Source organism: Oryctolagus cuniculus, chromosome 5, assembly GCF_964237555.1.
Source record: "Oryctolagus cuniculus chromosome 5, mOryCun1.1, whole genome shotgun sequence".
Taxonomy (NCBI): Eukaryota; Metazoa; Chordata; class Mammalia; order Lagomorpha; family Leporidae; genus Oryctolagus; species Oryctolagus cuniculus.
Window position 1 is genome coordinate 163,246,134 of NC_091436.1, and position 26,737 is coordinate 163,272,870.

Consider the following 26,737-nt stretch of genomic DNA (forward strand, 5'->3'; position numbering starts at 1 on the left):
GCGCCGGCAGGATGTCTGTAGCTTTACCTTCCATCGTCCCTCTCTGGTGAGGAGAGCAAGTTAAACGAGGACGTGTTTGTCAGAGAGCTTTCAGGGGGCAGGCTTTTAGTCTAGCTGTTGGGAAGCCCCTATCCCATAGGAGGGAGAGAACGAGCCTGGGTTCGACCTGGCTCTGGTCCGCTTCCAGCTTCCTGGGAGGCAGTGAGGATGGCTCAAACAAGCGGGTTCTCGCCGTCCATGCGGGAGACCTAGACCGAGTGCCCAGCCCCGCTCCAGCTCCAGGCAGTGTGGACAGTTGGGAGGTGAACTAGTGACGGAGCTCTCTCTTCATCTCTCGTCTTTTTGCCTCTTTGGGCCTCTCAGCCTCACAGATAAGGAGAAAGAAAACCCGGCAGATCCCAGGAGCCCAGAGCAGGTCAGACTGGAAACCTGAAGACAGCAGGTGCCCCAGGAGCGGGAGATCGCCCTTGTCCGTGCAGTTCAGCCACGTCGGGGCAGGTCAGGGGTCTGGTGGCGGTGGCCCAGCGGCAGCGCGGTAGTCATGCATCTCATGCAGTCCCGCACGGGCCCAGTCCTGCGCTCCCGGCACTCAGTCCCTGCATGGACGCCAGATGGGCGACGCGGGTCGAATGGGTGCCCCTTGTGGGTGACGTGGGTCGAATGGGTGCCCCTTGTGGGTGACGTGGGTCGAATGGGTGCCCCCGGTGGGGGACGCGGGTCGAATGGGTGCCCCTGGTGGGTGACACGGGTCGAATGGGTACCCCCGGTGGGGGACGCGGGTCGAATGGGTGCCCCCCGTGGGGGACGCGGGTCGAATGGGTGCCCCCCGTGGGGGACGCGGGTCGAATGGGTGCCCCCGTGGGGGACGTGGGTCGAATGGGTGCCCCCCCTTGGGTGACGCGGGTCGAATGGGTGCCCCCGTGGGTGACGCGGGTCGAATGGGTGCCTCCGGTGGGGGACGCAGGTGGAATGGGTGTCCCTGGTGGGGGACGCGGGTCGAATGGGTGCCCCCCCGTGGGTGACGCGGGTCGAATGGGTGCCCCGGTGGGGGACGCGGGTCGAATGGGTGCCCCCGGTGGGCGACGCGGGTCGAATGGGTGCCCCCGTGGGGGACGCGGGTCGAATGGGTGCCCCTGGTAGGTGACACGGGTCGAATGGGTGCCCCCGGTGGGGGACGCAGGTGGAATGGGTGCCCCCCGGTGTCTGACTATGCCAGGCCCTCGCCAGGCTGACTTACAACTCTAGAAAGGCACAGAACTTCCAGAACTTTGCCCCTGAGAGACACGGGGGGCAGACAAGGCCCAAGGATTCTGCATTGCACAGATTTAAGGACTGGGGGAACGCTATCACCTAAAATAAAAGCTGCGAAAACGTAACGTGTCACTGTTATCTACACTTAACCGTACAAAGGTCACCGCTCCTCGCAACAAGCGGATCGTCATTCCAATAAAGCCACCGCAGACTACGCCAATTAGCTGGGCGGCGAAGGTGGGCGGAGCCAGCAGCAAACCGCAGTTCGGCAGCGCATCACTAGTTCTCGCGAGAACTCCAGGAACCACCCACCCCCCGCCCCTGCAGCCGGCCACGTGACTCTCCGGGCCGCTCGCGCTCCCCGTTCCTCCACGCCGAGCAGCCACGTCGGCGGCGTCCGCGGTCAGGGGAGGGGCGTGGCGAAGGTACGTGCGTGGTACGTGCCCCGCCCCTCCCCGCCCAGAGCCCGGATGAAGAGTAACGCCATTACCGCCGGAGTAGCTGAGAACATTCGCGGACAGGCACTGGACACCTGACGGGCCGCACCATGAGACTCCTCCCCCGCTTGCTTCTGCTTCTGCTGCTCGTGTTCCCCGCCACCGTGCTGCTGCGAGGCGGCCCGGGAGGTGAGACGAGGGCAGAGGGCGGCGGGGACCGGCCGCGAGGAGACGGCCGCCACGACGAGTTGGACGTTGGCGGTCCCGGGGTCCGCGTCCCCCTCGCCGGCCGGTCGCTGCCCCGCTCGTGGGAGGAGGCGCCGCGCCCGGGCGACCCTGCTGCTGGGCCCCGGAGCGGCCGCCGGGGTGGCCGGAGCGGCGGGCGCCCGGCGGTTCGCGGGGCCGCCGGCGCCGCCCCCGGGGCGCGCTGGGCTGACGTGTCTCTGGCTGCCCGCGCTCGGGGCGCGCCTTCATTCATTCGCAGACACGCTCGCCTGCCGCTCGCCTGCGCCGTCCGCGCGTCCTGTGTGCCTGCGAATGCCGCGTGCTGACCTCTGGGTGCTAACCAGAAGCCTTGATTTCCGAGAAGTCGCCCGGTGCTGCTCCCAGGCGCACTGGGGGGTCCTTGCTCTGCTCTCCCTCCCCACCCCCGCTTTTTAATTTTATTTATTTTTTTATTTTTTTGCTAGCCTAAGAATCGTGCTGGAGACACTGTGTCACTGCCCTGGCGTTTTGCGTTGTGTTGAGTGGGCTTATTCTCGGCCAGCAGTGACGTGGTGTGGAAACAGCCTCGCAGGACGCGCAGGCTTGGAGACGTGTGCTCTCGCCCCGCTCTCGCCTTGCGCGGCGATATTCCGGCTGGGGGAAGAGTTGGGCTGACTGAGGGCTCACCAGACTTGCGAATTTAAGCGAAGTGTGTGGGTGGCCGCTTCGGTGACAGGGGCAGGTCTGTCCAGGAGCTGCTTCGCAAAGAAAGGCGGAGTGAATCGGGTGGGCAGAAAACCCCGGGGGAGAATTCACCAGAAGTGTGCACGAGTTCACTTGCAGGCTAAAGAGAGAGATTCTGCACACACACACACACACACACACACCCCGCAGCCCCGGCTTCCCAGTTTGTTTTTATCTGGCTTTTTAAAGAAAATGAGTTTTTGAACCTAGGCGACATTTTACAGGTCTTAAAAATGCCTGAAATGTCCTTTCAGTATCTAAACAGAATTGAATATTTTGAAAATATTTTTTTGTGAGGGACAGTTTTTCTTTCAAAAAGTTAAAAGTTTCAAAAAGTTTCCGTTGAAAAATGGTCTGTTTTGCAGGCACGAAACTGTTATTTGATTACTGTCAAAATAATGAAATTGTTGGCTGTCCACCTAAAGTACGGTGAAAAAGCCATTATGTATATTCACATGCGTTCACATTTAACCAAGGATCACGCCGAGTTGCTGGGTCAGACATGGATTTTTTGGTGCTGGTTCTTGAAAATGACTTGTTAGGAAGGCACTGCTCATATTTTAGCCTTTGTTCACCAAGCAGCAGTGGGAGCTTTGCAGTTCACTGCACGATTCAGTGTTCTTTAGTGTTTTGCCGAAATCCTAACAGCCAGGGAGAACCCAAGGATCTGGAAAAAACTTAGAATGCGTGGTCTCGCCTGAGCAGCGCACATGCACATGCGTTTCTTTCCTCCCTGAATTGCCACATCATCATTCGTTCTGAGAAATGTGAGAAGAGTCACTGCAGCTTTGAACTTCTCCTGAGGGTCTTGTCTGAAGTAGACTCGGTGTGGCTTATTTTGCCTTTTATAAAACTGATTTATAACAGTTACATTTTTACTTTGTGATATTAAATGCAGGAGAAAAGAAGTGTTTTAAGACATGTTTAAAGCCATTTACAAAAGAAATAGAATCTTCTCTCTGTTATTAACCCTGAAATTAGTAATAGAATTTTTACTAAATAGAATGTTTTAGCCAGACTGGTTTTCACCAGGGATTTGAAACAGATGTTTGTTCCTTGGAATTCCGTGCTGTCGGATTCTACGGGCTTCAGCTGTAGTCAGCTCTTAGTGACAGTGCGTCTTGCCTAGATATCGAGAAGACTGTTTTTTTTAGACTTTAGGTTGCGTTTTCTTATATAGTGACAGGGATTACGTTTAGGAGTTTCTTAACTTTGCAGCAAACTGACTTTCCTTGATTTGCTAACACGACTGCTTGATGTCCTTTATTTGGGCTTCAGGGCATCTTTACTTTCTGCAGTTTGTCTTCTCAGATGTGTGATGCTTTTTATAAGTAAGCAGCATTCCCCATCAAAATGAACATGCAGCCGTTGCTGCCCGGCAGCTGTGCCTGGCTGCGAGTTGGCATTATTCAAGTGGGAACTGGGTTGCTCCGGAGGGAAAGCTGTGCCTGTACTTTATTTAGAAGCATTGGTGTTCCAGGGTGAGGACCGACTGCTTGGTTTACGTCTTCTCCTTAGGCTCACTAGCAGAGGCTCAGGATCTTACGGAGGATGAAGAAACAGTGGAAGATTCAGTAATCGAAGGTGAAGATGATGAAGCTGAGGTAGAGGAAGATGAACCCACGGATTTGGTTAGTGTTCTGTAGTCTTTAATAACTAGAATGTGTATGATACCGCTACAATTCTTTTTTGTTTTAATTGAGAGATAGAAGGAGAGGGAATGGCCCCCATCTGCTGGTTAACCCTGCCCCCAGTGCCTGCAGTTACTGGTGCTGGGCCAGGAGCTGGGAATTTAGTCTGGGCTTCGTGCGTGGGCGGTGGGAACCGTTATTTGAACCATCACTGCTGCCTTCCAGGCTCTGCATTAGCAGAAAGCTAGAGTCAAGAACCCGGGCCCTTCACCATGTCGTGTAAGTATGAACCTGCATCTTAACTCTTAGGTTAATAAATGCCTGTGCCTAGAAGTTATTATTTTCATATGAAAACTTGGTATTGAAACTCTGACCTTAAGAGGCTGGTTAGTGTGATGAGTTGACTGAGACTGGGGCAGTAGGGGCCAGTCACTGAGGACAGAGCATGAGTATTTTCTGGAACGGGAGGGAGACGTGTGGACACTTGCAGGGAGGTGACCAGTATATTGGGAATAGCACTGAACCATGCATTGACAGGTTTGGGAAACCTGCTGTGTCGCTCTCTGACTTCACTTCTCTGGCTCTCGATTTCTATTTCTTCTTGCTTGCTTTGCTTGCTTTCAAGGTGTAGGTGTTTATAGTTCTGTGTGCCAGGCACTGTTGTGGGTGCTGAGATGAGGAAACCAGATATTTTCTCTGCTATCTTGGGTTTTGTGTTCTTGGGTTATTGTTTGCATGATTTTGGTGCAGATAGTTAGGGGCAACAGTAAATAGTACATAAATAGGTCCTGTGGAGAGTAAGAGAGTAGAGAAGACCTCTTTGAAAAGTTGTCCAGCACTGACATTTTAAAATCTAACTAGTACCTCAGTAAGAATCTTGGTCTGGAATCTAGCTCTGCGTATACATCAAGCTGATTTTGTTTCCTACCTGAGTCTACTGTAATCTTTCTGTTTTTGAATGTCAAACCTTTTATGATTCTAGATTTTGTTGGCTTCTTCAAGATTAAACCTCCAATTCCCCATTTTCCTGTTTCGATGCCAACAAGTCTTGGATATAGAAGACTTCTTTTGACTTTCTTGTATCTGAAAGGCAAAGAAAGAGACAGCTGGGAGATGCACTGGTTCACATTCCAGATGCTTTCGGTAGTCAGGGTTGGGCCAGGCTGGCGCCAGGAGCCGGGACTTCAGTCTGTCTTCTGTGCAGATGCCAGAGCCCTGCCTGTGCTCCACGTGTGCTTCAGCAGGAAGAGAGCAGAGCTGGCACCCACACTGGGCGCTCCGATAGGGCAAGCCGCAGCCTAGCCGCTGTGTCAGACCCCCGCCGCAAACGGTATTCTTGTGGCATGTGCCTTCCACCTAAGCTAGTCTTGCTATTATGTTGATGTTTGTGACTTACCATTTTCATATGTCTGCGCATATTCATTAATTGACCTGGGTAGAACTAGCACACCTCCGCTGATTTGTACACCTTCCCGACTCCCTCTCAGGAGGCCTCTTTCAGCCTGCCGTGTTTGTGTACTGCACTTTCAGGGTTTATGTTGGGGCTGCGCATCTTCAGTCTGCGTCATAGAGGATCAGCTTGAGCTAGATCGATACAGTCCTACTTTATTTTGGGGAGTAAATATTCTGAGAGGAAAGGGGCCACCTTAGGAAGGGAATCCATCCAGAAATTGAGGGTCAAGAATGATATTTAGGGGTGTAGAAATTTAGGGTTGAGTACTATATATATTTAAGATTTAGTTATTAGAAAGGTAGAGTTGGGGGGGGATAGACACCCACTGTTTTATTCCCTATGTGGCCACAACTGCCAGGATTGAGTCAGGCTGAAGCTGGGATCCCAGAACTCCATCCAGGTCTGCCATATGGGTGGCAAGGTTCCAAGGACTTGGGACATTATCCACCTGCTTTCACAGGTGCGTGAGCAGGAAGCTGGATCAGAAAGGGAGCAGCTGGGACTTGGACTGACGCTCAGATATGGGATGCTGGAGTCATAGGTGTTGCTTCACTTCCTGCACCACAGTGCTGCGGCCAGCATTGTATGTTACAGCCGTTTCCCTGAAATTAGGCTCTTCAGCACTGGAATATACTTACCGTGGAGGAAGAGGGTAGAGAAGGAAATTGTTAGATCTTTGATGTTTTTATAACGTTGGTCAGGACCTTTTCATATCTTAATTCCCCTACTGGGAATACCACTAGAGGAAAAAGAACAGCTCTGCTTGTGTACTTCCCACGTGGTCAGTTAGTACAAAAGTGTTAGTACTCTGTTGCTTTTCTCAAATCAGAAAATAGTTAGGGTAGAGTGAAATGGGAAGACAGGGAGAGTGCGTTCTTTGTGCTAGACCATTGTGGCAATAGCAGGCCGTGTGTGGACTCTCTAAGAAAAATGCCCCCTCCCCCCAAAGCCAGAACTGCACAGAAGGCACCTCTGGAACTTGTGAGCCAGAATTCCGGTTGCTCCCAGGCTTCAGTGTTACCAGCTTGTCCTCAGCTGCTACGGCTTCCAGGAAGGTTGGGAGGTAGAGGACGAACTCTTGCCGCTGAGCTTGTGTCCTGGACTCAAGCAAAGGAAAAGAGCTCTTCCTAAGCTTTGAGATAAAAACGCTGTGTGTGTGTGTGTGTGTGTGTGTGTGCGTGCATGCGCTTGCGCTTTAATTATCTTTATGTATTTGAAAATCAGAGAGAGAGAGAGATTTTCCATCTGCTGGTTCAATGCCTAGATGGCCAAAACGGCCAGGGCTGGGCCAGGCTGAAGCCAGGAGCGTCATTCGGGGTCTCCCACATGGGTGCAGGGGCCCAGGGACTTGGGCCGTCTGCTGCTGCTTTCCCAGGCACAGTAGCAGGGAGCTGGATCAGAAGCCAGGATTGAACCTGATGCCCATTTGGGATACTGGCATTGCAGGTGGCAGCTTAACCTGTTGGGCCACAACAGCTGCCTCAGTGGCTGGTTTTGGTGGAAGTTACTGGTTTAAATTGTTTTAGCACAAAGCTTTGTATTTTTTTAAAATCACCTTGGACTTTTCTGTCCTGTTGTCCTTTTGCTCTTTAAAGCTATGGGTTGTGATGCAACTTGCCATCCTTTCCTACAAGTATTTTTTTTTAAAACAGAAATGATAGATTTTTATCATTTTTTTTAAGAATTTTTCCCCCATTTTATTTGAAAGGCCAGAGAGATGAGAGATGGGGAGAGAGAGCTTCTGTTCACTGGTTGACTACCCCAGATAACTGGAACAGCTGGTGCTGGGCCAGGTGAAGCCTGGAGCTAAGAGCTAATTTGGGCCTCCATGTCGGTGGCAAGGATCCAACTACTTGAACTGTACCAAGGATATAGGAGGTTGGAATTGAACTTGAGTTCAAGCAGCATCTTAACCACTGTACCAAAAAATACCTGCTCTGCTTTTGTTTTTGTCAAAAGTATAGTAACGGGGCTGGCATTGTGGTACAGCCAGTTAAGCTGCCGCTTGCCGTGCCAGCGTTACATACCTGAGCACTGTCCAGATCCTAGCTGCTCCGCTTCCAGTCCAGCTTCCTGCTGATGCACTTGGGAAGGCAGCAGATGATGGCTCCAGTGCTCGGGCCTCTGCCTTCCCTGAGGGAGACCTGGATGGTTCTGGGCTTCCAGCTTCAGCCTGAGTCAGCTCTAGCCATTTTGGCCATTTAGGGGAGTGAACCAGTACACCAAAGATTTTAATCTATCTTTCTCTGTCACTCTGTCAAAAAAAAATTATTCTTGGGGCTGGGTTGTGGCACACCAGGGTAAGGTTCTTTGCAATGCTGGCATCCCCTGTCGTGGTGTCAGTTTGAGTCCCTGCTGCTCTGCTTCTGATCCAGCTCCCTGCTGATGCACCTGCGAAGGCAGTGGAAGATGGCCTTGACACCCATGTGGAGGGAAACCTGGTGGAGTTCTTGGCTCCTTTGACCTGGCCCGGCCCTGGCTGTTGGACCATTTGAGAAGTGAATCAGCAGATGGAAGATCTTTTTCCCTGTATCTCTCCCTTTCTCTTGGTCACTCTGCATTTCAAATAAACAAATCCTTTTTAAAAAATAAAAATGTTTAAATGTCTCAATTTAAAAGGAATAATAATATTTCAAAAAGTTCATGGAAAATGAAATAAAAAGATTATTTTGGTGGGAAAATTTTTGAAGTCCGTGCATAGATTTTTTGTAAGATGTGTTTTCCATGAACTTTCTGCAGGCCTTGACTATTTGTGGTTTTCAGTGTTTTTGCAATAAAATAAACTTGTTTTAATACCATTTCTGAAGTGACCTTATACAAGAGATATAGTACAAATTCCCCTTGCTCAGTGGCTGCCTAACCACTGTGCCAAGCCACTGAGCTTGTCTCCCCATGGGCAGCCAGTGTTGCTAGGCTTTTTTTGCCCTACTCAGTCAGTTTGTAATAGCAGAAATATTTTCGTGTTTACAGGGCAGCAGGTACTAAGCTTTGTACATCTTAGAGTATGCTGGTTACCTCTAAGATAAGTTATTCACCTTTACTTTCATATACTTTCCAGTTTTCTATAACCAGTATTCCAACAATTAATACTTTCAAGCCCCTAAAATCAGTCCTCGTTGGCAGCTGTACTGCCTTTGATGTCAAGTGTGAACTCCCTCATTTTCTGATTTCCACTTCTAAAGAAATTGTGGACCTTGCTGTGTTTTCTCCTTGATAGCAAGCTGTCATCACTCTCTTCTGAGGCTAGCTCTTCCACTTGTGCTTTGTAGCTGCGGGAGTTGATCCTTCTCAGTGACTCGATTGTGCTAAGCTTACACGCAGTTTGTGTATCTTAAGCTGCTACCCACTTTTTGTCTTTACCAGTGCCAGTTACTTCCTTTTTTAAATTAAGATTTATTTTATTTGAAAAGCAGAGTTAGAGAGAGGGAAAGACAAAGAGGTCTTGCAGGTTCACTCCTCAAATGGCCGCAATAGCCAGGCCAGGGCCAGGCCAGAGCCAGAAGCCTCCTCCTGGTCTCCCCTGTGGGTGCAGGGACCCAAGCACTCGGACCATCTTCTAATGCTTTCCAGGCCATTAGCAGGGAGCTGGATTGGAAGAGGAAGCCAGGACTCAAAACAGCACCCATGTGGGATGCCAGCGCCGTAGGTGGAGGCTAATCTCTGCCACCATGCCGGCCCCTCGGATGAGTCTTTTTATTTATTTGAGAGGCAGAGTTCCATACAGATAGAGAGAAAGATCTTCCCTCTCCTGGCTCACTCCCAAATGGTTGCAACAATTGGAAACAAGGAGCCAGAAGCTTGTTCAGAGTCTCCCATATAGGTGCAGAGGCCCAAGCACTTGGGCTATCTTCTACTGCTTTCCCAGGCCGTAGGCAGAGAGCTGGATCAGAAGTGGAGCAGCTGGGATTTGAACTGGCACCCGTATGGAATGCTGGCACTAAAGGCAGCAGCTTTACCCACTATGCCAGACCACGAGCCCAAGTATAAGAATCTTTGTCTTTGGGGCTGCTATTGTGATGAAGCGGCTTAAGCTGCTTCCTGCGATGCCAGCGTCTCATACCAGAATGTCTGTTCCAGTCTCAGCTGCCTACCAGTGTTTCTGGAAAAGCAGCAGTAGATGGCCTAAGTACCTGGGCCTTTGCCACCCACATGGAAGACCCCAGTGGAGCTCTGGCTCCTGGCTTTGGCTTGGCCCAGACCTGATTGTTGTGGCCATTTGGAGAATCAGCCAGCTATTTATGGAGTAGAGTGTGGGAATCTCCATCTGTTTGCTTGCCCTACCAGCGCCATAGGTGGAGGCTAATCTGTGCCAGCATGCCAGCCCCTCAGATGAGTCTTTTTTTTCTAAAAATTTTATTTATTTATTTGAGAGGCAAAACCAAAGCCAGGAACCTGGAACCCAGTCTAGGTCTCCCATATGGTTGGTGGGAGCCCAAATACTGGCCCATGATCTGCTGTCTCTCAGGATGCATTAGAAGGAAGCTGTATTGGAAGCAGAGCAGCTGGGCCTTAAACTAGCACTGTTGATAGGGGATGAGTGTGTTCCAAGCTGTAGCTTAGCCTACTATAGCACAACAACTACATCATGCGCTAGAAGTTTTTTTCTTACTTACAAGATATGAATCCATGCCACTAATTCCAGCAGATCCTTGAAGAAGGAGTAGTTCATCCCATTCTACTGAAATCTTTGTTTTAAATTTTACTTCTTTGAGAAACAGAGAAATAGGAGAACTCCTGTCTGCTGATTCATTCCTCTGTCTACTGATCGATTCCTCAGATGCCTGCAGTGGCCGGGACTGGGCCAGCGATCACAGCTGGAAACGCAGTCGAGGTCTCCTGTGTGCTGGCCATCGCTGCTACCTCTGAGGGCTGCGTTAGCAGGCCGCTGAAGTCAGGAGCCTAGGCTGGGTTCTGTTATGTGGATGCAGGCGTCTTGACCACTGGTCATCACGTGTACCTCGAAATCTTTATTTTTAAATGGCTTTGTGGTTTTCCCCATAGTAATCCCTTTTTAATGTTGTTTTCTTAGGCAGAAGATAAGGAAGAAGAAGATGTTTCTGGTGAACCAGAAGCTTCACCAAGTGCAGATACAACTATCTTGTTTGTAAAAGGAGAAGGTAATATAGAGTGTTAGTTTTAATTCAGACACAGCAATTTTACAACAAAGCTTGCTCTTTGGAGGGAAGAATTTGTAATGCTTAAGATCTTACTCATCAGGGTCGGTGCTATGGCGTAGTGGGTAAAAGCCGCCACCTGCAGTGCCAGCATCCCCTGTGGGCGCTGGTTCGAGTCCTGGCTGCTCCACTTCCGATCCAGCTCTCTGCTAAGGTCTGGGAAAGCAGTAGAAGATGGCCCAAGTCCTAGGGGTCCTGCACCCACATGGGAGACCCGGAGGAAGCTCCAGGTTCCTGGCTTCAGATCGGTGCAGCTCCAGCCGTTGCAGCCAATTGGGGAGTGGACCAGCAGATGGAAGACCTCTGTCTCACTCTGTCTCTCTCTCTCCCTCTCTCCTTCTCTCTCTCCTCTCTCTGTGTAATAAATAAATAAATCTTAAAAAAAAGAAATTCTAGGCCGGCGCCGCGGCTCACTAGGCTAATCCTCCGCCTTGCGGCGCCGGCACACCGGGTTCTAGTCCCGGTCGGGGCACCGGATTCTGACCCGGTTGCCCCTCTTCCAGGCCAGCTCTCTGCTGTGGCCTGGGAGTGCAGTGGAGGAAGGCCCAAGTGCTTGGGCCCTGCACCCCATGGGAGACCAGGAGAAGCTCCTGGCTCCTGGCTCCTGCCATCGGATCAGCGCGGTGCGCCGGCCGCAGCGTGCTGGCCACGGCGGCCATAGGAGGGTGAACCAACGGCAAAAGGAAGACCTTTCTCTCTCTCTCTCTCTCTCACTGTCCACTCTGCCTGTCAAAAAAAAAAAAAAAAAAAAAAAAATTCTAAAGCCTCTGAAAGCACACTTTAAAAAAAGATCTTACTCATCTTCCTCTTACATAACAAGTATTGTGCAAACAGTATTTTGAAAAATCTTGGTATATACATCAATATGCATATCCCTAAGGAAGTGTTGCTGGCATTTCAGTGCTGTTCAGTTTAAGTAGAAATTAAATGTCCTTTTTAAAGATGCTGTTTCTTAGCTTTTTTTAGATTGCCATAGCAAAGTAATTTTGTCCTATTTCAAGTACTAAATATTAGTGAGATATTAAATCTTTCCAGTTAGGCCTTGGTTAAAGCCTCTGTGGTTGGCACTATCTCAACTTTATGTGTGTCATTTAATGCTAACCAGCCTTTAAGCCTAGCTTTTTTGGTCTGAGGTTTTGAGATGTTAAGAAACTTGTCCACTAGCCCAGTTTGTAAATAGATAGTGTGTGGGATTCAGACCCAGATCTTTCTGACCCATGGCCTGTATTGAGCTGGGTAAAACTCAGCTCTAGGCTACAGTATGATTATTAAAGATTTAATGTTGGAAGTTATTAATTTTCTTGGTCTCCTGAAATTTTTGGAATTCCCATGTACTTTTTAACTTCATGCTTAACAAAAAATATGATTTGATTATATTTTTTCTTTTTTAAAAAATTTTATTTATTTATTTATTTATTTGACAGGCAGAGTTAGACAGTGAGACAGACAGTGAGAAAGGTCTTTCTTCCGTTCGTTCATTCCCCAAATGGCCGCCACGGCTGGCGCTGCGCCAATCCGAAGCCAGGAGCCAGGTGCTTCTCCTGGTCTCCCATGGAGTGCAGGGCCCAACCACTTGAGCCATCCTCCACTGCCTTCCCGGGCCACAGCAGAGAGCTGGACTGGAAGAGGAGCAACCGGGGCAGAATCCAGTGCCCCGACCGGGACTAGAACCTGGGTGCCAGTGCCGCAGGCAGAGGATTAGCCTAGTGAGCCACGGTGCCGGCCTTCATTTGTTTTCTAACTGCCTCCTTGAGTCTTCAAATTTGCATTATGACTAATTGCGTTAAGTAGATAGGGATTGCCTGAGCAATTTTTTGTCTTCTAACAAACATATGAACCTCTTAGACTTTTCTGTCATTGTCTGTATTCATCCACACAGGCTATATATTGGGTTGTATATTGTGGGTGTTTTCTGTATACTGATTGTATGCTGGTGGTGATATTACTGCTAAAGGTATGCAGCTCCTTAGACCACATAATTTGGGTGTCATCAGATCTGAAATTGAGATGCTTAGTTCACCCCCTAAACTGGAATGCAGCTGTGTAGACAGAAGGGCTTCTGCTTACCCCAAGCGCCATCACTTGCTGGTTAGTGGGTGACTGGAGTGCTCTCTTGGAAAGGATCCTGACACTGAATCCATACAGCAGGGGGAAGGGTGCCAGAATGCTGGTGATGATTGCCTTTCATTTTGTATTCTTTGAATTTGCTCTAATTCTTGTCTATTTTGTTTCTCAGATTTTCCAGCAAATAACATTGTGAAGTTCCTGGTAGGCTTTACAAACAAGGGTACAGAAGATTTTATCGTTGAATCCCTGGATGCCTCTTTTCGTTACCCTCAGGACTACCAGTTTTATATACAGAATTTCACAGCTCTTCCTCTGAACACTATAGTACCACCCCAGAGACAGGCAACTTTCGAGTACTCCTTCATTCCCGCGGAGCCCATGGGTGGGCGGCCCTTTGGTCTGGTCATCAATCTGAACTACAAAGATTTTAACGTAAGGCCCTCTGCACTCTCCTTTTGTTTCACAGGTTAGAGGGGGGTGGGGGCAGTTCACATTGTTCAGCAGATAGTCTTCTGTTCCTTCACATGCCTGTTTTGTGGCTGAAACTGTGTTCAGCACCAGTGAGGCGAAGATGAAATCCAGTGGGGTGATGGATGGAAACAGGCAGTAAATCTGTGCGGTGTGCTGCATCCTGGAGATGTGTGTAGGAAGGTGTTGTGTGAGAGTGGAGATAACCTGAGCTGGGCCTTAAAAGGGCAAGGAGCAGCAGTCCATAGCGTAGAGACCACTGCTTCCGGAGGTTAAATGTGTGTTAAACAATTTGTGTCCCCTGTAGCTTGCATTTTGCCCACTTTACTGCTTCTATTTGTAAGTTTTAAAGACGTGTGTTCCTAGGTTTCCATCGTTTTATACACCCTTAGACAGAGTGGTCCCAGATGCTTTTACAGTAGTTCAGCAGCAGGGTTTATGCTTTAGTTTTATGAGAAAAGAATGTCCAGTATTAGCTCTGATGTCATGTGGTTCTTACTCTGTATTACAAGCCAGTGACTGAGGAAGATGCCCTAGAGTTTTGCTGCCGAGAGTTGGCCTCTGGATGCCAGCTAAGATGTCCTTCAGCTGAGAGCACAACTGGATCGTTGCCTTTTCAGAAAGTTTTCAGAGAAGAAAGTCTCACCCTTGCTTAGAGGCTTATTCAAGCTTTTGTCTTCCTGGTGTTAAATGTCTGCTTTATGCCTGAGTTATATAAACATTTTTAATATTTATGTATTTATCTGAAAGAGTAACACACAGAAAGAAAATCTCGCATCCACTGTTTGACTCCTCAAATGGCTGCGGTGGCCAGGGCGGGTCGGCCAGAGCCAAGAAGTCCATCCTGTTCTCCCACGTGGGTGGCACTCGGGCCCCCTTCTGTTGCCTTCCCAGGCTCCTTAGCAGGGAGCTGGAACAGAAGTAGAGCAGCCAGTGCTCAAACCAGCAGTCAGGTGTGGCTTAACCCAGACGCCAGCCCTTATATTAAATTTCTTGTGATTTAAGGTTTTTGTTTGTTTGTTTTTCCAAGAAACTGCTTCAGAGAGGAGAAAGGACTTTCCATCTGTCTCATTTTCAGAGTTCATAAAGCATCCTCAACATTATCATTGAAGAATTATGTTTTGCCTGTTTTCTAGTAAAATTAAATTTAATGAACAGGCATCTATGAGGATACTTAAATAGTTTGTGGAAAAATGGAATCAAAGATAAGTTTATTGGGGCTGGCATTGTGGCATAGATGGTTAAGTCGCTCCCTGCAGTGCAGCATCTCATGGATACTGGTTTGTGTTCCTACCCAGCTCTCCTCTAATGGCTTGGGAAAAGCAGCAGAATATGGCCCAAGTACTTGGGAGACACAGATGAAGCTCCTGGCTTCAGCCTGAGCAAAAAGTTTATGGAAAATAGATTATGAACAAACCATGCACGGATTTCACCGATTTTTGTACCAAAATAAACATCATTTGATGCTGTTTTTCTACTATTTTTCTACGAAGTGTTTGAGTACCTTCATAATGTGTAGTTCCATTCTGAATTTTATTTTCATCAGTGTATTCTGACTCCTGGAATTGTCAACAGAGCAATTGAAATGGAGGGGACCTGAAGTAAAACTTTAAAAATCACAGTTTAGTTGTAAGTGACAGTTTAGGGAAGGTACTACCTTTGTGTCAAGCATCAAATACTGAGAACAGCTAAGTGTTGATTTTGATGTATTTGAAAACTGAAACCAAGTTGAATGGACAAAGTGGTTTCAAGATCACAACAGAAAAATATTTGGATACTGAAAATCACCAACTCTTTTATTATGCATTTCTAGCCCACTGTCAGTTTAGAACATGAATTTTGACTTTTGTTCCGGTTTAGTTCTTTCATTGTCATGCTACTGGACATTTTCATGTGTCCTTCCCTGTTTTGAAGGAAGTTAGAGACACTGGTATGAGGGTGGTGTGTGAGCTTTGTTGCCCCACATTTTATATTGTTTTTACTTTACTTTCCTGTGTCCTCACACCATCTTCACCCTCCCCCCATAAAGAAAGTGGCTGACAACTTTGGCAAAGTTGGAAATACTTGTATTTTATAGGAGAAAGTAATATCCTAATATGGAATCTCTGTCATTGATTACATGTGGCTTTGTTACTGATGTGATGAGACAGCTAATACTATTTCTGTTATGGTAACAGTTTTTTTAAGAAGTATGCTCATTCCATCCTTGCATTTCAGAAGTTTTTTTAAAATCTTATTTTTCTTTTTTATATAGGGTAATGTATTCCAAGATGCTGTCTTCAATCAAACAGTTACAGTTATTGAAAGAGAGGATGGGTTAGATGGAGAAACGTAAGTGCACACCACCGTGTGTAGGTCTTGATCTTGTAAGGCGGGGCTAGAGGCCTTGCTGCAATTTCAGCATGTTAAAATATATAGAGTATAGAGTAGAAGCCAAATGGGCTATATAAGATTTGGCAAAACCCTTGCCATGTAATTCCATACTTTACATACTTATAACTATTAATATCATGCCATCGAGCAGCCAGAATGGGCATCTCTCAGTTCCCCTAACAGAAGGAGAGGGAATGTGAGGAGTCAGGTAGGTTAATAGGAAGGGCCAGGTGGAAATTTAGGGTGCAAAATGCTTTTTTCCCCCAAAAGTTACCTTTAGCAAGATTAAAAATGCTGACCCATTCCTTTACTGTGAGAACAGGGGAGTGGTGACTCTTCCCTTCTGATGGCTACTTTGTCTTTATCGTGAGCAAGCCAGACATGGTAAAAAGATTGAAAATCAGGTCTTTTGATGGTTTTGTCTTTGCCTTGTAACTGATTGTCAACCTGATGGTCAAGTTATTCTTCTTTTCCCGCCAAAATTGGGCTTAAAAAACCCCAATATCACCAGTGCCTTCGGGTTTTTTCCTCTCTTGGAGCCACCCTCCCTGCCACTTTGGCTGCAGGTCTCTCAAACAAACACATCTTGCTTTTCTCAAAGAAAAAGCTAGGAAGGATGGATGATTCTGACAAGATAGTCTTGACAGTCGTTCTAGCTTGCTTTCTGTCCTCTTCCAAATTGTTTTCTATCCCATACTTTAGGATGATCACGAGCCTTAGCCAAGTCGCATAATTTCTTACTGTAAATTTATGTGTAATTCACCTATTTTTTTTTTTTAAATGTATGCTCTTTATTTGAAAACAGAGTTACAGAGAGAGAGAGAAGCAGAAAGAGAGTCTTCCATCTGCCGTTTCACTCTCCAAATGTCTAAAACGGCTGGAACTCAGCCAGGAGCCAGCAGCTTCTTCTGGACCTTCCATGTGGGTGCAGGGGCCCAAGCACTTGGGCCATGCTCTGCTGCTTTCCCAGGCACAGTAGCAGGGAACTGGATTGGAAGTGGAGCAGCTGGAACTTGAACTGGTGCCCATATGGGATGCCAGTGCTGCAGGCTGGGGCTTTATCCCACTGTGCCACAGTGTCAGGCCCCCCCCCACACACACAATTTTTTAAAACAAATTTTTATTTATTTTTATTTAGACAGCTTGTCCATCCATTAGTTAACCTCACAGATATTCACATCCTGGCTGGGCCAGGTTGAAGCCAGAAGCCAACAGCTCAGTGCAGGCCTCCCATGTGGATGGCAAGGACCCAGCTACTTGAGCCATTTCCTGCTGCCTTTCAGGGTGCACATTAGCTGGAATAGGAAGCAGAAGTGAGAATCAAGTGCAGACACTCCAGTGGGGGATGGAATTGTCCCATGTGAAATCTTTTTTTTTTTTTTTTTTTTTGGACAGGCAGAGTGGACAGTGAGAGAGAGAGACAGAGAAAAATGTCTTCCTTTTGCCATTTGTTCACCCTCCAATGGCTGCTGTGGCCAGCGCGCTGCGGCCGGCGCACCGCGCTGATCCGATGGCAGAAGCCAGGTGCTTCTCCTGGTCTCCCATGGGGTGCAGGGCCCGCCCAAGTACTTGGGCCATCCTACACTGCACTCCCGGGCCACAGCAGAGAGCTGGCCTGGAAGAGGGGCAACCGGGACAGAATCCGGTGCCCCGACCGGGACTAGAACCCGGTGTGCCGGTGCCGCAGGTGGAGGATTAGCCTAGTGAGCCGCGGCGCCGGCCCCATGTGAAGTCTTAACCACTGCGCCAAGTACATGACCCTGAAGTAATTTTTAAATCCTGCTGTGCTGGGTCTACACTTGGTGGCACAGCAGGCATTCAGCCTCGCAGGTAAGATGCCTGTGTGGCATACTGGGGAGCCTGGTGGCTCCTGATGTCAGCTTCCTGCCAGTGCAGATCCTGGGGCAGCAGGTGATGGTGGCGCCAGTAGTTGGGCCCCTGACCCCTGTGTAGGAAATCCAGATGGAGTGCCGGGCTCTAGTCCCAGCTGTTGTGGGCACGTGGGGAGTGAAGCAACTCTCTCTCTAGTGAATTTTTAAAAATATTTTTTAGAAAATTAAGACGAGGCCAGTATTGTGGCACAGTGGATTAAGCTGCGGCCTGCAGCGCCAGCATCCCCTATGGGTGCCAGTTCGAGTCCTGGCTGCTCCACTTCCAATCCAGCTCCCTGCTAATGCGCTTGGGAAAGCAGTGGAGGATTCACCCAAGGTTTTGGATCCCTGCGTCTACAACCTGGCCCAGCCTTGGTCGTTGCAACCATTTGGGGAGTGAACTAGCGGATGGAAGATCTGCTTCTCTCTGCCTTTCAAATGAAGACATATATCTTTAAAGAAAGACAAGAACCCGTACAGTTTTTTTAAATTGTGAACTTTGAATATACAGCATAAATTGTAACTTGATTAATTTTAGATCACATAATTGCTTGTTTAATTTTCTGAGTGTTCTTTAATACAAATTAAAGGAACTTTGTAAAATTTACAGCTTAGGTCTTTCCCACAGTTACTTGGAAAGTTTATTTAAGTATCTTGTATTAGAACTATGATGGTGATTGGCCATGGTGTTTCTTATGAATTAAAGCCAGTTTGTGTTTTTCCCTTTCATGCCAGAATCTTCATGTATATGTTCCTTGCTGGTCTTGGACTTCTGGTTGTTGTTGGACTTCATCAGCTCCTAGAATCTAGAAAGGTAATTGTAGATAAACACGTTTTCTAGCCATACTTCAGAAGTTTTTACAGTACTAAGATAAGCGCAGTCTCGTTCTTCATAGCTTCTTTTCTTTCACTGTAGGTTTGCATACTTAGAGCTTTGTTTTAAAAATATTTTTAAAATAAAATCTCAGGATGAGACCTTTCATGTGACTTGAGTTCATTTAGAGTTCCATACACATATGCAGGTAGCGTCCTTGGTCTACATCCAGCTGCCTGGCACAAATGCCTGGCACAATCATTTGGTCTGGCTCTTCCAAGGCAACCACAGACAGAACTTGAAATTCAGTAAATCAATAGCAAGCTAATTTTTTTTAAGAGATTTTATTTATTTATTTGAGAGGCAGAGTTACAGACAGTGAGAAGGAGAGACAAACAGGTCTTCCATCCACTGGTTCACTCCCCCAAAAGGCTGCAATGGCCAGAGCTGAGCTGATCGGAAGCCAGGAGCCAGGAACTTCCTCCAGGTCTCCCACGTGGGTGCAGGGGCCCAAGCGCTTGGGCCATCTTCCACTGCTTTCCCAGGCCATAGCGGAGAGCTAGATTGGAAGAGGAATAGCCAGGACTCCAACCAGTGCCCGTATGGGATGCCGGCGCCATAGGTGGAAGATTAACCTACTGCACCACAGTGCCAGCCCTATTAATTTTTAAGTTGATGATTTTGTATGGCCTGTGAATGATGTTATAAATACCCAAAAGGCCCTTGACAGTAAACAGATTCCCCACCCCTGGTCTGCATCCTCCTGAATGAAGTTATTGTAACTCTAAATTATGCTAGAATTTTTTTTTCTCATACTCACATTTTGATATTTGATTTGAAAAAGTTTCCTTCACTTTTTCATGTATATTATTTTATCTGTCAACAACTCAGCCTTTGTATTTGTACTGATACTCAACTTACAGAGATAATTCTTATTTAACAAGTTGGCTTTTTCATTTGGAAAAAGAATTTGGCCATATATGTTTTGTCAAACTTAAATTTTTGTGGCTAAGGTAGAGAAGTGTTAACCTTAGCTGTACGGTGGTTCTCACTCTGGCACCAGCTACACTCCTCCCGCAGTCCTGTTTCTTTCCTCCTCTTCAGGCCCTTTCCCTCACTCACCTTTCTTCCCTCTCACCCCACCCACCAAAACAAAACCCCACGATTCCTGTCTGTGGGACTGAATAACACAATTTGTGTGAAATACATTAATATAACCTGTTAGGTTCTAATAGCTGCCAGCTATTTTGGTAAATGCTTAGTTTTAAAATTTTATTTATTTCATTTTCATTAATAGTTGAAATTTTTATTTCACTTTCTTAACAGTTTTTATCCATTTGTATATTAGGTATAGCTATACTTTCTTTTTATTTTCATGAAGCTTATCTTAGTTACTGTGAGTTCGGAATCTAATGTGTGGACTACATACATAACACTGTTTCTTAAATGGATAATTAGATGTTTGTAAAATTTTAGAGGAAGACTAAATAATGAAATTGAATCACTTTTACTTTCTAGTAGTTTCGTTTAAATTATTCCAGAAAGGAAAAGGAAAAGATGTTTAAATTAATTAGCTTGATAGCTCTGGTAAGTCAGAGGAAACAAAATAATGGAACTTTTTAACATATGTTTTTGTGTTCTCTTAGCGTAAGAGACCTATACAGAAAGTAGAAATGGGTACGTCAAGTCAGAATGATGTTGACATGAGTTGGATTCCTCAGGAAACTTTGAATCAGATCAGTAAGTACTCCTTAACAAACTCGGCCGGAAGTCCTTTTCTGAAATGGAAATGAAATATTCTAGATGCAGCAGAAAATGCTTTGTCAGTACTTTTTAATAGTCACCTTTCTATTTGTATAGGATCTGGTATAATGATTCGTAATGACCGCAAATTTCTTATGAGTGTAGTGTTTATAAGAAATGCTTCCACATCTGTAGTTTATTTACAGATATGTGACTTCTCCATATTCCTAACCTATTTCCTGTCTCTCTTCTTTCCTGGTGCTTCAGTGCAGAGTAGAAGAGGTGAGGCATTTAACTTTTTAATGGTGTTTGCAAGAGTTTTGGGAGTGTTTGCAGAGCCTGTGAATACTTTACAGCAGATTTAATAAGTGCTGGAACTGGTTTCTACCACTATTTTACTGCTCACTTCAATTTGAAGAATAAGCCTGAAGTCTACCTGATAGGTTATCTGGCAGATACATTTCAGTTTTATTACGTAGGCAATTTGTTGAAATATTCATCTTTTTCCAATTGTTGAAGTGCTTTAAGAGACAGTTATTATAAAAGGAATATAGCCTGATTGTAAAAAATTAAATAATGCAGAGAAGAAACACTGAGGTCAGTTGCTGGCTTTGCTAATAGTTTTCTGTGAGTAATTGATGTTAAGTTTCGGTAGTGCAGGTGTTTTCTGTGCCTGTGTAAGCATGCATATCTGTCGTTGCGTGAGTGATTAGTGTGGATGCCATCTGCTGTCCACACTTCCACAGCTTTAGTTTTGTGCCTTGGATATCTCTATGCTAGTTACATATGCGTTTACCTTTTATGTAAGTAGATAGTATTCTAGGTAAATATGCTGTGATAGATTAAACCTGTTCTATATTGAAGGATTTTATTTCAAGTTTTTCACTCTTAGAATTAATGCATTGAATATTTGTTTACACACACAAACGTTTATAGGATGATTTCTTAAAAGTAGAATCCCTAGGTTTAAAATTATGTGCTTTGTAATTTTTATGGAATGGGTCCCATTTCCTCCCAAAAGATAGTGCCAGTTTATGAGTTCAACATTGTGTTCTCCTTCCCTCTAACTAAGCATTCTCAAGTATTAAATGTTTTCATTTTTTTTTTTTTAAAGATTTACTTCTTTATTTGAAAGTCAGAGTTACACAGAGAGAGGGGGAGAGGCAGAGAGAGAGAGAGAAAGGTTGTCCATCTGCTGGTTCACTCCCCAATTGGCCACAATGGCCTGAGCTGTGCCAATCCGAAGCCAGGAGCTTCTTCCAGGTCTCCCACATGGGTGCAGGGGCCCAAGGACTTGGGCCATCTTCTACTGCTTTCCCAGGCCATAGCAGAGAGCTGGATTGAAAGTGGAGCAGTTGGGACTTGACCCAGCGCCCATATGGGACGCCGGCATAGCAGGCGGCAGCTTTACCCACTACACCACAGTGCCGGCCCCTTAAATGTTTTAATTTATCACTGTAATACAAAATAATATATTTTTCATTTAAATTTCTTTAAGAATGAGGTTCTGTTTCTTTGCACATAGATTTATTGGCTGTTTACTCTTTCTTTTTCCTATGAATTGGCTCTTCAAGTCCTTTCCTGTTTTAAAAACTGTGAGCCAGCTCTCTCTGTTTGAGTCATAATTACAGTATTGCAGTTGCTTTATTAAAAATGGGTATGAAGTAGGGCAGGCATTGTGATACAGCAGTTTCAGCCGCTTTGCACAATGCTGCCAGCCTCCCGTATGAGTGCAGTTCTAGTTCCAGCTGCTCCACTTACGATACAGTTCCCTGCTAATGTTCCTGAGAAAGCAGTGGAAGATGGCCCAGGTGGGAGACCCAGATATAGTTCCAGGCTCCTTCCTTAGGCCTGTCCCAGCCTGGCCATTGCAGCCATTTGGGGAGTAAACTGGTGGATGGAAGATATCTCTGTCTCTCCCTCCCTCTCTGTCACTCTGCCTTTCAAATAAAATAAATAGGGTGACACTGTGGCACAGCAAGTTAAACCGCTGTCTACAGTGCTGGCAACGGGTGCCAGTTCAAGTCCCGGCTGCTCTACTTCTGATCCAGCTCCCTGCTGATGGCCTAGGAAAGCAGCAGAGGATGGAGGCACAGGTGCTTGGGCCCCTGCACCCATGGGGGAGACCAGGAAGAAGTTCAGGCTCCTGGCTTTGGCCTGGCCATTGCGGCCATTTGGAGAGTGAACCACGGGATGTGCAAGATACTTCTCTCTCTCCTTCTGTCTCTGTATGTCTGCCTTTCAAATAAATCTTTTTAAAAATAAATAAATATGGGTATATAAAGGAATGAGAGCGTAAGAGTGTCCCTTCCCCTTCATGAGAGTCAGAAATCATGCACAGAGAGTGTTTACCTTTGACTCAAATCTTAAAAGAGTTTGATAAGGGGGCTGTTGCTGTGGCACAGTGGGTTAAGCTGTAGCCTGCAAAACATCCCATATGGGCACTAGTTCGAATCCTGGCTGCACCACTTCTGAGCCAGCTCCCTGCTAATGCACCTAGAAAAGCAGGAGATGGCCCAAGTGCTTGCGCCCTTGTATCCATGTAGGAGACCAGGAAGAAGTTCTTGACTCCTGGCTTTGGCCTGGCCCAGCCCTGGTCGTAGCAGCCATTTAGGGAGTGAACCAGCGGATGGAAGAATCTGTCTTTCCTTCTCTAACTCTGCCTTTCAAATGTAAATGAATAAATTTTTTAAAAAGATTTATTTATTTATTTGAAAGTCAGAGTTTGACAGAGAGAGGAGAGGCAGAGAGAGAAAGTGGTCTTCCATCTCTGGTTTACTCCCCAATTGGCTGCAACGGCTGGAGCTGTGCCTGTCCAAAGCCAGGAGTTTCTTCCAGGCCTCCCACGCGGGTTCAGGGGCCCACGAACTTGAGCCATTTTCTGCTGCTTTCCCAGGCCTTAGCAGAGAGCTGGATTGGAAGTGGAGCAGCCGGGACTTGAACCGGCACCCATGTGGGATGCCAGCGCCGCAGGTAGTGGTTTTACCCGCTACTCCACAGCACTGGCCCCAACAAATACATTTAAAAAAAAACAAAAAGTCCTGAATTTTTTTTTTTAAGATCTTATTTATTTATTTGAGAGGTAGAGTTACAGTGAGAAGGAGAGACAAAGAGAAAGATATTCCTTTCACTGGTTCATTCCCCAAATGGCCGCAACGGCCTGAGCTGAAGCCAGGAGCTTCTTCTGGGTCTCCCATGTAGGTGCAAGGGCCCAGGGACTTGGACCATCTTCTGCTTTCCTAGGCTGTAGCAGAGAGCTGTATAGGAAGAGGAGCAGCTGGGACTAGAACCAGTGCCCACATGGTATGCCGCCGCTGCAGGAGGAGGATTAACCTATTGTGCCACAGCACTGGCCTCTTCTCTATAACGCTTTAAATAATTCTTTCTTAAAAAGTATATTAGAAATGGAATAATAATGCATGTTTTTCATGAACTTTTTTTAAAGACAGAAAAAAGAGAAATCTCATGTAAAAGAGAAATTTCCTGTTTGTTGGTTCACTCCCTAAATGGCCACAACAGCCAGGTCTGAGCTGAACCTTGGAACTCTATCCTGGATAGTCTCCCATAAGGGCAGCAGAGGTCCAAACTGGCCATCCAGGTGCATTAGCGGGAAGCTGGATCAGAGTGGAGCAGCCAGGACTGGAACTGGCACTCCCAATAATAGGATGCTGGCATCCCAAATGGTGGCTTAACCTGCTGCACTAAAACACCAGCCCCAACATTTTGCCTTTTTCTAAAATTAAAGAAATTAAAATCAAAATTTTACTGTAATTAGATTTTTCCAAAATTTTTTTGAATAGCTAATGCAGATATTTTCATGTCTCCCCTTTTTTTATTTCAACATCATTGAAGAATGATGTTTTTTTCCCTATGCAAATTATATTTTATTCATGTAGTTTAAGCTCCCCTCTTGAAAGCTAAAATAATTTTACTTTAAATAATTTGGAGTTTTGAAAAATTGTGCTAGTTTTGTTTGAGAAGAGAGATCTGTGGGAGATCGTTTCTTTGAAAAACAATACACAAAAGTAAATTGTTCTTTGTTGAGATAAAATGTGAACTTCTAAGGTGGTTGGAGCCATTTTTGCAAAAGCTAAATGACTACAAAATACTATCTTACTGTATTTCTCATTTATCTACTGGTTCACTTTGACGTGCTAAACAGCTGACAGATGGTGAGGGTTTTTTTTTTTGTTTGTTTTTAAGATTTATTTATTTGAGAGGCAGAGGCAGAGAGAGATCAATCGATCTTCCATCTGCTGGTTCAATCCCCAGATGGCTGCAACAGCTGGAGCTGCGCCTGTCTGAAGCCAGGAGCTTCTTCTGGGTCTCACACTTGGGTTCAGGGGCCCAAGGACCTGGGCTGTCTTCTGCTGCTTTCACAGGCCATAGCAGAGAGCTGGATAGGAAGTGGAGCAGCAGGAACTCGAACCAGTGCCCATGTGGGGTTGTTGGCACTGCAGGTGGCAGCTTTACCTGCTATGCCACAGCACCAGCCCCAACTCTTTTTTTTTATGTTTACTTACTGTTACCTATTTGAAAGAGAAAGAGAGCATCCCCAAATGCTCACAACAGCCAAGCCTGGGCTAGGCCAAGCCAACAGCCTGGACCTCCATGGAGGTTTCTCATTTGGGTGGCCCAGGCCCAAGCACATGCCATCAGTCACAGCCCTCCTCTCCACCTCTAGGTGCATTAACAGGAAGCTGGATTAAAAGCTTGGATTATTTTGCACTCCGCTGTGGGATAAGTGTATCCCGAGCCATGACTTAACCTGTATCACAGTGCCTACTCCTGGTCAGGGTTTTTAGACTCACTGTATAGATAATCAGACTGGCCCCCTTACTGATGGAGTTTAAATCACATGTTGAAACCAGCGTTGGAAGTGTCGCTGGGCCCCATGAAAAATCGTATGTTCCCTAATTAAAATGCTGCTGTGTGTGGTTGAAATTACTGGGAGTGGAGGAAGTGTCACCACTTCCCATCTGCAGATTACTAGTCATTGCTCATGCAGGTAGGTGGCTGTTAGATTCTGCAGTGCTTTTTGAATCTTCAAAGATTATATTCAGCATTTTGCTTATTTTAAAAAATTATTTAGAAATAATTGATTACTGAATAAGTCCAGCCTTTTTAAATATCCCATAAACCTTGCAGGCTTTCTTCATCAGAAAACTGCATCTGTGCAAAACTCCATTTTGGCAAACTGAAGAGTCCCCAAAGCTCAGCCTTTGCTAGCTTACTAGCTTAAAGAACTGAGGGCATTTTCCTGGGGTCTGTAAGCACTGTCAGTGTTTCAGTCCTTCACTCTTAAGCAGCTTTCTCATAAGCAGAACTTTGATTAAATAATCACATAAAGCATTTTCTCTAGCTTTTTAAAATATATCGGGTGACCTAATAATTTTGAGAGCAAAAAGACCGTTGAGGCAGATTTTTCCCATTTCATGAAATACTTAAAAATAAATCCATACCTTGGTGAGACTCTTTGTCCAGATCTTTGCTTTTTTTTTTTTTTTTCAAACTGGAAAATTGTTTTATATAAATTATTCCACAGTGAAGTTACTAGTATGTCAAGTGTCTCTGGAAAATATGAAAAAGACAATGATCATCAGAAGATGGTAGTTTCAGCCTTTCACTTTTGAAAGAACTTACAGATAGAAGTTCATGACATTTATTTTCTGTTGAATAGAATCTAACTGAGAGAATAGGAAAGAAGTAAAAAGACAATGCTTATGTGCATGGGATGGTTTAACATTGAATCACTAATTTCCTTTATCAGCTGCTTCTTCCAGGTAGATTTATCAAACTGTCCAGTTATGCGAACTGCATGACTGCATTTATAATAGTAAATATAAATAGTAAATATTTAACTACTTTGTATTTAAAAATTACTCACTTTTGAGTTGCAAATACCAGCCATTTCTGAAAATGTCTACGTATGCATGTCAAAACATGTCTTATGTGGAGTTCAAGATTTTGCATGTCAACAGCACAGTAACCGAGATTACATCTTTTCTTATCCTAAATCCAGAAGTGCTGCATTTTAATTGAAGTTGCCTATGAAGGTTTATTTTCAAGTTTTTTTTTTTTTAATAAGCCTGTAGCTAGAAGCTGAAGGCGTTTGCTGTGAGACGCTGTTCTTGCATGTGTGTGTGTTTTGTACAGCAGTGAAGCTGAAGGAAAACGTGGTAGATAACTCCTGTGAACCCAGCTCGTTAAACGCAGCCTATCTACAGTGGACAGGCCAGCTTAAACTTCTCTCTTCTTCCAGATAAAGCTTCTCCAAGACGGCTGCCCAGGAAGAGGGCGCAGAAGAGATCGGTGGGATCTGATGAGTAAATGTTCCCTTGTGCAGCAGTTGAGTCTGTGCTTACCTGCCCTAATGTTTTTCGGCCTGATGGGAATTAGTGCAGAGAAGCCATATCACCATAGAAGGCACCTCCTACTTATGTGTGGACTGAGCGAGCAGATCTGTGGCAATGATATTGCTGAAAATGCACTGCGTTCATTTTTCTA

The 26,737-nt window shown here is 45.9% G+C and overlaps 1 protein-coding gene across 1 annotated transcript; it reads left to right on the forward strand.

Moving 5' to 3' along the window:
- Positions 1-1,732: 1,732 nt before the first annotated feature.
- Positions 1,733-26,737, forward strand: SSR1 (signal sequence receptor subunit 1; the record flags this gene model as incomplete). The annotated part of the gene is given in 8 exon segments (NM_001082753.1): positions 1,733-1,877; positions 4,155-4,267; positions 10,750-10,837; positions 13,131-13,393; positions 15,684-15,760; positions 18,409-18,487; positions 20,134-20,227; positions 26,493-26,737. Coding segments are annotated over 8 exon segments (861 nt in total). The 5' UTR covers positions 1,733-1,798.